The sequence below is a fragment of the Diabrotica virgifera genome, chromosome 1, assembly GCF_917563875.1.
Source record: "Diabrotica virgifera virgifera chromosome 1, PGI_DIABVI_V3a".
In the NCBI taxonomy this organism is placed as follows: domain Eukaryota; kingdom Metazoa; phylum Arthropoda; class Insecta; order Coleoptera; family Chrysomelidae; genus Diabrotica; species Diabrotica virgifera.
This window is the reverse complement of record NC_065443.1, coordinates 242,571,131-242,583,358: the sequence shown is the minus strand read 5'-3', so window position 1 is coordinate 242,583,358 and position 12,228 is coordinate 242,571,131. Positions and strand designations below refer to the sequence as shown.

General features: G+C 37.0%; 1 protein-coding gene across 3 annotated transcripts in view; it reads left to right on the top strand.

Annotated features, from left to right (window-relative positions):
- LOC126883081 (calpain-9-like) overlaps positions 1–12,228 on the top strand; it is a 425,026-nt gene that overhangs the window by 310,607 nt on the left and 102,191 nt on the right. For all 3 annotated transcript variants that reach the window (XM_050648317.1, XM_050648311.1, XM_050648316.1), the window contains one exon: positions 7,704–7,876. In XM_050648317.1, coding sequence (XP_050504274.1) covers positions 7,704–7,876 — 173 coding nt within the window. The remainder of the gene's footprint in view (positions 1–7,703; positions 7,877–12,228) is intronic.

Here is a 12,228-nt window from a genome sequence, read left to right as displayed (position 1 = left end):
TTATACCCCAGTTCATATCATCTTCGACCAGTAAGGCTAGATCGTCCGCGTATGCAATCGCTCTCACTCCTCTGTTCCTGTGAATTTCTAGTACCCCGTTGTATAATATATTCCAAAGTAAGGGTCCCAGGACTGACCCCTGAGGTACTCCCGCGGTCATTTCTTTCTTTTTCTTCTTCGATATGCATACGGATCTTTCGGATAAGTAGTCCTTTATTATGTTGGACATGTATTCTGGAGCCCCAAATTCGACGATTCGGTCTATTATGAGGCCCCAATTTGCTGAGTTGAAAGCATTTTTTATGTCCAACAAAACAAGGACCACCCATCTTTTCTTACTTGCCTTAGCCGCGTCCCTTATCCAGGTTGCGGCATCGACAGTCGATCTACCTTTTCTAAACCCGTATTGTTGATTTGACAGAACTGTCTCATCTTCCAGAATGCCTTCCAGTCTCTTCTTGATAAGTCTCTCATAAAACTTACCAAGGCAGTCCAGGAGGCATATTGGCCGATAAGAAGTTGGTGAATCTGGGGGTTTCCCAGGCTTTAGGAGTAGAACCAAGTTCGCTTCCTTTAAGTCCCTGGGAAACTCTTGCCTGTGCAGTAGATCATTACATATTCTTCTGATCAAACCTGGTTTCTCTGTCGCTATAATCTTTATCGCCTCTGGTGGCAGCCCGTCAGGGCCGGGAGCTTTCCCTGCCTTCATTTCCTGACCAGCGGTTTTTATTTCTTCTTCTGTGAACTCCTCGACCATCGTTGGAGATATCTTGGTGAAATTTTGCATTTCCTTGGTGGGGAAGAGGAGTTCAGCTGATTTCATCCGCTGGTCTTCATCCAGTCTATATGGGGCGAGTATCTTCAACGCCTTCATTGTGATCTTATACGCATCGCCCCATATATCTTCATCTAGTGCTTTTATAAGGGTCTGCCACTTTTCTTTTTTATCTTGTTTTATTTTCTTATTCAGTGTTCTCTTCAAATCTTTGTATATTTCTTTGAGCTCGAGGTTGCCCTGGCTTCTGGTGTAATTCCTTCGAGCTCTGAGGCATCTCTCCCGGAGACCTTCTATCTCATCCGTCCACCAGTAGGGGGATTTTTTATTATTTTTCTTCTTCACGGTGGCCAAACTTGCCGCGTTTTGGAGAACTCTTCTCAGTTGGCCAAGGTCAGGAATCTCTTCTTCGTTTATTTTCCTGACCTCCGATAGGTACTTGTTTTTATTAAAGTATGATTATGTATGACCTATCGGCCGCTTTATTCCCCCTTTTGTTTTTACTTCATACTGTATGTAGCGGTGGTAGGTAAATAATTGATCGTCGAGGACATCCCACCCCTGTACTTTCCTGGATAGCCCTTCGCTTGCGAAAGTAACGTCGATGTGTGATTGGCTGACCCCCCTTATGAATGTTGGTTTATCATTATTTAGTACTTGGAGGCCAGCCTGGGCTATCCATTCGTTCCAGAGTTCCCCCTTTTTGTCGTTTATAGGGGAACCCCATAATCTTGATTTCGCGTTGATATCCCCGGCGATCAATATCTCTTTTTCATTTATGGCGGCACTCATTATTTCGTCAACGATAGCTTCGTATCTAATCATAGGGATGTTCGGAGATACATAGCTTGTCAGGAGGCTGAAATCCCTCAGCTTAATGAGGATATGATTTCCTCCCCTGACAATGCCCTGCACTCCCACATCCCTATTTCTAATGAGTACCGCCACGTTCTTTCCATTATCTTGGACCCATCCACCGCCTGTCGTGATCTTAATATTTGGTTCGGGGACGATGAGCAGGTCCGTTTCTAGCTTGCAGGCTTTTGCGTGGACAAGATCGTGCGCTCGGCGCGCTCTGCCCACGTTAACCTGCAATATCCTTATACCAGGTTGATCCCTGGGGGACAATTAGGTTCAGTTCCCTTAGGTCGTGTCTGCAGCGGATTCGCATCTATCTGCTATGTTAAAATTCCTACAAACTAAGATAAATAAATAAATAAATAAGTATATATAAAATAGATAAAATTAATAAAAATAGAATTATTTAATAAATAAAATATATAAGTAGAGAGATAAAATGAATAAGACAAAATAAATAAAATATATAGAATAAATAAATAGAATGTATAAATAAAATTTGTATAAATAAAATACTTTGGTGCTTGATTTCTGGTGTAACTTATTTTCCATGAAACTCCTTGAGAACCGGCCTCCTGTTTCACCGGTGGGCTGTATAGGGGCCCACTCACGTTCTCCAAGAGGCCAACTCTCATCATTTCACTGTTATTTTTATTCTTATACACTTTTTTGGGGTTCCCTTTCCCCTCCCCTGCCGTACACCCACGCACGGTAGGCTGGGCATTGCATCCGGTCCATCCGGTGCCCCTCCTCCTTGCAAGTAAGACAGTACGCAGTGTTGTTACACTGTACCGCTGTATGTCCTGTCTTTAAGCAGTTGTAGCAACAAGCTACCCTGCTCTCACCCTTACAGTCATAGGTGCTATGTCCGTAGTGTAAGCACTTATAGCACCTCGTGGGGGTGTACCTCTCTGAGATGGGGCACCACACCCAGCCTATCACGATTGTATTATATTTTCTGAGTTCTTCAGCATTTGTGGGGCGCACGGCTATGGTGGCGCTCTGCTCCCCATTTCGGTTGGTTCTGAGAATCTTTATATCCACTTCATCTTTCGGAATCCCTGTGTATGCATTTATAGCGTTTTGTAACTTCTCCTCTGTGACCCCGGGATCCATGCCGGTTATGGTAAAGTGGTTTTCTTTCCGTCTAACAGCCATGCTTAAGCCGGACATCCTCGTGTCCATTTCTTTCCTTAATTTGTCGGCAGTTCCTTTCCCCTTTAATTTTACGAGGATGTCCCCGCCTTCCGTTTTCTTTAATCTATCTACTTTCACCCCTATCTTCCCGATGTTTATCTTTTCGTTCATTTCTTTTAGAACATCGGTATACTTCTTCCCCCCTGTTTTAATCAGGAGGGCTTCTTCCTGTTCATGCCTGGCCCCCTTGTCCATTTCTTTTCCTCGAATAACTAATTCCCATATTATATTTTCCCCTCTACCCACGAATTCCAAAGCTTTCCGCACCTCTTCTTTATTGATCTCATTATTTATTATCACTCGTATTGTCTGCGGCGGCGTTTCCCTTTCCTTAATTTGCTTTATGGCCCTCTCGGCCATTTCGTACATACCGTGCTTCTTTATTTTTACAACATACGTAAACCATTCCCTCCTTTCGCTTGCCATGGAACTTTTCTTGACATTCTCTATGTATTCCACGTTCTCTTCTTTACATCCCTCGATGATTTCATATACGTCTTCCCGGATGGTCCGTATGACACTTTCTACCCCTCCTTCTTTAATGTCGCTCTTTGTTACAATTAAGCATTCTTTTTTGGTTATTGTCTCTTGTAGACCCCCCTGTTCATATTTCGTTTTTTCAAATACCTTCTCCTCCCATTTCTTTTTGTATATCTGGCTAAAATTATTTATGTCCCCCCCTTTGTTTAACGCTTTTATTATTTTCTCCGTTTCTTTTTTTTTGTCTTTCTTGTTCCATTTTTATTTTGCACTGTTCGCATTTCAAGTTACCCTCCTCTTGCACCGTTTGATTTTGATTCTGACTCGTTTTATTTTGGATAGAGGTTATTTCTCCAATTAACTTTCTTGCTTTAGCCTTATTCTCCCCCTCTATAGGTCCTTTACCATTTAGGATCTCCAATACCTCTTTCAATTTTCTTTGGACTCTTTCGTTTTCCGTCTCCTCTGAGTATTTTTTGCTTTCTTCTCTCTTTTCTCGTTTAAATTTTTCGTTCATTTCTAGGCTATCGCCTTTCCTTTTTTTGTTTTGCTGTATTTCTTCCCTGTCCGCTTCGTCGAACAGGAAAGCTGTTAGGACGCTCTCTTCTATATCTTGCCAATATGACTCACCTTGCTCTTCTTCTCTCCGTTCTACTTCTTTATCCCCCATTTCCACAATTTCTACTGAGGGGTCTTCCTCCATTTTGTCTCCTTCTTTTTCCTCTTCTTTGTTAATTTCCTTTAACAGGTCATCCCCTACTAGAGTCGAGTGCTTTGGAGGACCCGACCTATTTATCTTTGGCTGTTTTTTGTGCCATTCTAACATTTCCTTTTCGAATTTTCGTTGTTCTTCCTCTTCTGTTCTGCCGTCTTGCGGCCGCTCTTCCCCATTCTCATTTGTTTTCCCGTCTTCCTTATTTTTTTGCCTATAGTCGTCGTCGTTATTCCCTGTACCTTTGTTTGTATTTGTTTGATCCATGTGATTCCCACGAGTGGGGACGTACTACACGTCCGGCGCGGCAGTGCGCCCTTACCGCGCTAAGGCTAGGTTACTTCGGGAGGTCGCCAGGTATCCCGAAGGGATCGTTTGTGATGCTCTAACCCTCGCATCTTTCATATCTTTGGCACGATGCCTTCCACCGTGATAGTGGGGATTATTTTTTTAGGTTTACTCCTCTAGGCTTTTTATCACGGTTGCCTCCGGACGCAGTGGCAGTCTGTATTCGCAGGCTACCTGGAGTTTCCGCATAACTGCTGCCTTCCCTATTATGCGGGATTTGGAAAGGATGTGTGGTGGGAAGGGTACTTTGGTGGGGTAAGACATGGCGGCTACTCGCAGTGGGTATGTCGAAAAAGTTTTTCGAAATAGAGATTTGTGATCGGAGTCCGATGGTAGAGCCCCCGCATGGTGCGTGAGGCTCGCCCATCGACCCTCGACCACAATGCCAGAGTGGGCGAGATTAACTTTAGGTGTTTGAGTAGTCGTAGGGAAGTTGGAGTGTGAAATACAACTGCTGAAGGCGAAGGCGCCGCAACTACTCGCCTCAGTTGCGACGCCTTTTAGCGTCCAGCGGCGGTGTCCGGCGGCCACCCGGTGCACAGTCGCTGGACGCTGGGACTGTTCTTGGTTTCATCGGTCGTGCTCCACTCACAATTTTAGGGACCACGACCGGTTACTCGGCCCTCCCACCGTCGTCGAGGTATAATTACAGCCCCAGGGAGAGCACATAATGTACCTACATGTGAAGATACGTTATGCATTTATTAAATGGTAATTAATATAACTATAAAGATCTATATATTTCCTAAAAAATATTTTTACGCTCGTTTCAGCACCGGTATTACCTATTTGAAAAATTAATATATACAATATACAGGGTGAAAGAGTTGTGTATGTGTAGTATATTATGTGGTTAAAATTATATGCTTCTACCATTAAATACACAATAATTCTTATAATATCTGCCGCACATAGGTACATGTAAAGATAAGTTATGCATTTATTACATGGTAATTAGCATAACTAAAAATTTCAGAATATTTCCTAAAAAATATTTTACGCTCTTTTCAATGCCGGTATTACCTTTTTGAAAAATTAATATGGACAGGGTGAAAAAATTGAAAAAAAAAACAACATATTTTTACATAAAAAATCAGGAAAAACACAACTTCTGGTAAACCGATTCTTCTGGTTCATGAGCTCAGGGCCCCCGTAAGGGCTACTGGCACCTGTGTACAAAAAAAAATTTGGCGCCCCTTAAGGCATTTTGGTTCATGTTTATTTATTTATTTTTTTGAAGGTAGGTAGGTATTTCAGGTAGGTTCTTGAAATAAGGCAAAAACGGAACTTTAGAAGTCATAATAAGTTTTAATAAGTTTTTAAAGAATGTATTTTTCATGAACTGTCGGTCTTGACGGTCCAGTTAGCTGGGGCTCAGTCGATCGACAAGTTTAGTGGATTTGCGATTTGCGGTCGCTGGTTCGAGCCTCAGCTAGGTCATGAAATTTATAAAAGGCCAACGCCGTAGTATAAAACTCAATAGAGTCTACGGCTTGGTCTGGAATAAACTGGCGTCTGATCGACCTATGGAGGAGCGGTACGGGAAGGGATAAGGGCTTCCGGCTTGGTGATACTCCTCCATAGATCCCTACCGAAGGGCGTTGACGCCTAAGAACGGTGTATACATACATTTTTCATGAACTTCAATTTTGCTTTTACTAGGTCTATAGACTTCACGAATTTACAATTTTTTGTTTGTTTATACGCTACATTTTTGGTTAACAATATTTTTTTCGATAAAATAATTAGTTTTTGAGTTATTTGGGAAAATCCGTCAAAAAACGTGGTTTATTTATAGAAAAATAAATATTTTCACTCGCAAATAACTCGAAAATTATTGATTTAGTTGCAAAACTCTATAGAACAAAAGTTGCTTAGAATAAGTCAGTTTATCCATTTCCGGACTTATTTTAGATCTATATTTTTTCACCCCCGAGAAGGGGTATCTCTCACTCCCCTTCAGTTGAAGTGAAGGGAAGTAGAACCTAAATCCAAATTTTCATGCAATTCTGTGGTGACCAGGAAAATTACACGGTGTCGCCGTTCATTTACTGGGGTATGGGTACAATAGAAAAATAAAAAATAGCTATTGTAATAGCGATATTTTCCGAGACTTTGCTGTTGCAAATTCATTAATTACATCAATAAAATTTATATTATCAATAATTTGTTGTCCAATTGATAATTTTGCTAGCCCAGGCAATATTTCTTGAAGCATTGCCCTTAAATGATTTTTAATGATTTTTAACTTCCAGAAAAAGATCGCTCGCCAAAAACTACAGATAGGCAATGTCAAAAGAATTCTTAGTGAAATGCTTACGGCTTACGTTTGAAAGGGTGGAGATTAAATTGTTGTCAAAGTAATGAAAATAACTTTACCGCTTTAATTTCATTAAACAAATAATGATTTGACTCTATATCCTTATTATCCTGACTGTCAGTCATTCTTCAAGAACAAAACAACGTTTTAAATGATCGCTGTGACTTAATTTAAATATGTTTCGTAATCCTGATCCTATTTAATTTCTCAACTTTTGTTTTAAAATAATTTTTTTTTGCAATTTTTTTTTGAAAATTTTTGACCCTGGGTTCTGGCGCCACTCAAGGTGGTGCCCGTGTGCATAGCACACTTTACACATATGGTAGCGGGGGCCCTGCATGAGCTGGATCTTATACATCAAAAAAAGAACCCATATACCAAATTTGGTTTAAGTCGGACTTTTCGTTTAAAAGTTATCGTGCTATTAGTCACATATGTATCGTCGCCATTTTGAATGGCCGCCATTTTTTAAAAGGTAAAATCTGAGATGGCCTTATATCTAAATTTGAACCTTTATATTATGTGTATCATATGTGGTCCAAATTATATGCTTCTATCATTAAACGCACAATTCTTATAATATTTGCACGAATCTGCCGCATTAATAAGCTTTATGTTCTTTACATTTCTATGGCGTCCATATTGTTGACTCTTATACGAGATTCTTGTTCGTGAAAACTTGTAAATATTATAAGTTGTCCACAAATTATATCGTGTCATCTGCATATCTGATGTTGTTTAGGTGATATCCGTGTAGAATACCGTTTTCAGTTTTGTGCAAAGTTTCGATAAATATTCTTTCAGAGTAGAGATTGAAGGTTAGAGGAGACAAAATACAGCCTTGCCTCACTCAACGCATGATTTTCACATATTCGGTGTGTTCACCTTCAACTCTTAGATTTGCGGTGTGATTCCAGAATAGGTTTTCTAATTATTTACAGACCTTGGTTGTTAATTCCTGCATGTCTTATGAGAAGTTATAGTCTGGTTTATTAAAAATATTTACTTTTTAGGATGTCTTTTGAAGATTTTTCACGACATTTTACCCAACTCGACTTGGTTCATATAGGTCCAGACGATTGGATGATGGAAGGCTCGCTACACTCAAAACAACCCTGGAGGGCAGTCCTAGCAAGAAGAAGATGGAGAGCTGGCTATAATGCTGGAGGAGGACCATCGAATGTTGGTAATATTTTTTAGTTTAGTTAATTCATTAGCATTACGATATTGCTGAAATTACTTCTTTGTTGCTTCTTATTTTAGTTGTTCTTATTCTATTTTTATATTTTCTCAGAAATAAACCAGAAAATTGGTTAAATAGATTAGATGGCAATTTATATTTCGAAATTATTTTTAAAATATATATCTAATCAAATTAAATAAATTATATTTAATAGTTTCATGTCTTTAGGGAAAAACAAATTTTATCTTATAACCTAATCTTTATTCTTAAACATATTGAATGTATCATGCATGTATCTTTATCATGTTGTCATCGCTCAATTATATTTCACTTTAAGTTGATAATAAATATTAATATTAATGCGTATGTAACGTTTTTTCCAGTTATTTTTATTTCGAAATAAGATTATTTCGAAACAACAAATTATTTTGAAATATATTTTAAGATTTCGATTAAATATCCGACCAATCCCTGTACAACGGTGATGGGTGATTACTAGAGAGCGGAATATATGCAACACAACATTACCAAAATATGCGCATATATATGCATTACTTTTACTACAAATATGCAGGTATTTTTTTTAAATTTGTCTAAATATGTATGTCTTAATACTCAAAAATAAAACAATATATTAAATATAGATATTTATGTTTAAAAAATTCAACCTACATTTATGTTTAATACTTATTTATTTTTCACATAAAAACAAATGAAATGACATACAAAAACTGATATTATAATTACATTAAGAGTCTAAATTATAGTATGAATTTATAATCAAATATTTTTCAAAATTTTCAACTAGCAACTTTTGCCTTCTATCACTAAAAACGTGTTTGGACACAAAAAAAGTTCGTTCTACATCTACTGATGTTATAGGACAATATTTTAATTTAGGCAGTAAACTAATTTGCCAAGTGGTAAGATCTTCAGAAAAGTTGCCTTCAAAAATACGTACAACTTTCCTCAAACAATCGAAGCCCTCATTTTTTTCTAAAACATTTTTTAATTTATTTCTAATTGTAATCCCTGTATTTCCGGGAATTTTTTGACAATGAGCAGAAAAAGTGTTAACAAGATTAACCGAATCACTTAATTGTAAATTCCTTTGTTCTAATGACTTTATTAGATCTGGTAAAAAACTAAAATTAACTTTTATGAACATAAGTTCTTTTGCCATTTTTACGTTACTTAAAAGTTCTTGACTTTCAGTTACACACTGCGAGTCATTTTGAATATCTAACACAACGTCTTTTATGGCATCAAAATCGGCTTTATAGAAGTAAAAGCGAATTTGTCGAATAAAAACACTCTTTCCAGAAAAATTTCTTTTGTGTGACATGATGCTTTTGTTTGTCAGTTCCTCATTTAAAAAATGAAATGTGAAAATGAATGTAACTTACGATTTTGGAACAGGCCTTGCAAAATACTTTGTCTCCACTTAGCTTTAACTCGGGAAAACACTTTATCCAAGCACTTTTTTGAATGGTAGACATATTTAAATTTAATATATACCAATCACTTCAAAAACACTAAATACGATACAACGTTTACTTTAAACAAATGTTGGCCGGAAACTGACAAAATAAATATTAGACCCTTAAAAGCAGGTAGATACCTACGACTTGCTACGCTAATAAAATAATATTTTTCTGGGAACACCCATAATTGTTAAATTCAGGTAGTAATGGGAAAGTCCAGATAGATAATAATGAGTTATAGATAGATAAATAACGAGCTCCTTCATATCGAAGTTATAAAATTCCAACTAAGAGAGGAAAATTTTAAACTTTTATATAATTTATTTTTAAAATATGCAAAATAAATCGTGTTTAGCTTAAATATGCAATGTTGTGTTTGTTGTCTGAAAATATGCAATATATGCATCTATATGCACTTTGCATATATTCCGCTCTCTAGTGATTACAAAATAAAATATCTATCTATCTATCTATCTATCAGCCTTCTGACATACAATATTGGACATAGGCCTTCCCTTCGCTCCTCCATCTTTCTCTATCATGAGCCATGTGCATCTATTTAGGAAAACAAAATACAGCTTTGAGAAAAGAATAAAACCTCTAATCATCAGCATCCTAATTAAAGATTTTTTTCTTCTTCTAGTGCCGACTCCACAAAGCTTTGGCTATAACCATTGCAAAGTCGTCTATATCTTTTGGTTTTCTTAGAAGCGTCTGTGTGTTTAAACCGGTCCAGTCACGAATGTTTTTCAGTCAGGGTATTTAAGGCCATGAGAACCAGAGTGGCCTAACTGACAAAAACCTTATTTTACATAATCAAGGAAAATGATCAGAGGCTAACAATATTCGATGGTTTTAGTAATTGTACGTCTACCAAAAGTTTTTTCATGCAAAAAAATTTTGTCGTCTACCAGGATCTCTTTTTCCTTTGATCTTACTCTTCATAATCAGCTGCGATAACTCGTACTTATCATTTCTAAATATGTATGTGCCCCAAATGGTGGTCGAAAGTTCTCTGCCTCTTCCCATTCTGTGCAACACCATTTCGTTCGTACAGGGCCGGATTTAAGGGGCAGGCTGGTCAGCTGCCCGGGGCTCCCACATTCTGGGGGTCCCCACAGAGCTCCAAACGTAAAAAAATCAGCACATTATTCACATCGAATCATTTTGGTCAATCAATTACAGTGGCGGATCCAGGGGGGGGGCGATGGGGGCGATCGGCCCCCCCTCTCAACCCAAGTGATTTATTTTTTTTAATTATAATACAGTAAAACTTGTGTTACCGGCCACCTGCCAAAATCGGCCACCTGTACTAACGGCCAGTTTAAAAAATCCCCAGACCAATTATAAGTAGACTACAAAAACTGGCAATACCGGCCACCTTTCTATATCGGCCAATGGTTCTTTCATTTTCAGTGGCCGTTACTGACAGGTTTTACTGTATAAAGATTACAAAAACATTCATTTATTTTTCAAATGGATAATTATACATGTTTTGAAATTACAATATTATATGAATTACATATAAATATATTTTATTAGTATGGGACTTCTCTAAAACGGGCCAGTGACGCCAATGTATTCGGAAATGAGTAATTTATAATTCTTAGGTATACATTAAAAATTAAAAATGATTACAATAAGCATATTTAAACAAATATGTAATGTATATACTGTGAACGCATACCTAAGCATGTCCACCCTCGTATAATTATAAAATCGGTTGCAGATAACGGATTCTTCGAAAATCTCTCGAAAATAGCGCACCCAGCAAAACTATATTAATTTGCCGAAAATATAAATGTATTATGTTCAAACGATTGCTGACCACGAAAAAAGAACACCCTTTGCTTATTAATTTATTAGTCATTAGTGTATTTTGTCTATCGATGCAAGTAACATCTCTAATACTGCTTCGTACAGATCTTAGTTTGTAAATTGTTAGATTGATTAATATTATTTTGAGTTTATTCTTCTTTTTTATATTAATATAGTTTGTGATTTACGAAGAGTTATAAAATGTCAAATAAACGAAAAGAAGCTTCTACCGAGAACTTGAAAAGTAAAAAATTCAAATGTCGCAATATAGCTGATTATTTTTTTAAAAATCAACCTAATTTAGGTGATAGTGATAATATTAATAGTAATGAAGATAATAAATATGTACAAGGTACATCTTATCAGATAGATCATACTATGAGACCTACTGATCTTGGATCAAATTTAAGTTCTGAGAGCATTCAAAACAAGTCATGCGATTTTTCAGTGCGTCCGATACAAATCAACGATGATGCAGTAAATACCAATTCTACTTTCGAGAGTTTTATGGAAAAAGGTATGTCTTATATGCATGAAATATATGTCATATATTATGTATAAGTTTATTCTATATCACGTTTGACAGACGTGAGTATTTATGCACGAGTACGATAGATAGTCATTTATGTCGCGGGATGCAATCATCCACATATAAAATTATGGTAATGAATTAAATTTTAAACTTCATATGGGAAAGTACATCATGTGACACCTCATTTAAAAGCTTTTGAGATAGTGATTACAAAAATGTATAGGTAATACTTGTGCAAAATCTCGGTCCAATGCTTTTTAAATGCATTCATTTTTTTTATAATCCTGAGAAAACTAATAAGTATTTTTAAAAAATTTAAACACAAAATCCAAGATTACATTATTACCGAGGGAGAAAGTCCCTGAAAACTTCTATAATGTTTATTTTAATAAGTTACAGGGGTGAAAAAGAAGAGAAAATTGAGTATGATTTTTAATTTCAAATACCTATATCATTCACAAGAAACCTTTTGTTTATTCTAATGGACTTTCGGCCCTCGGTAATAATGATATTTTATTCTG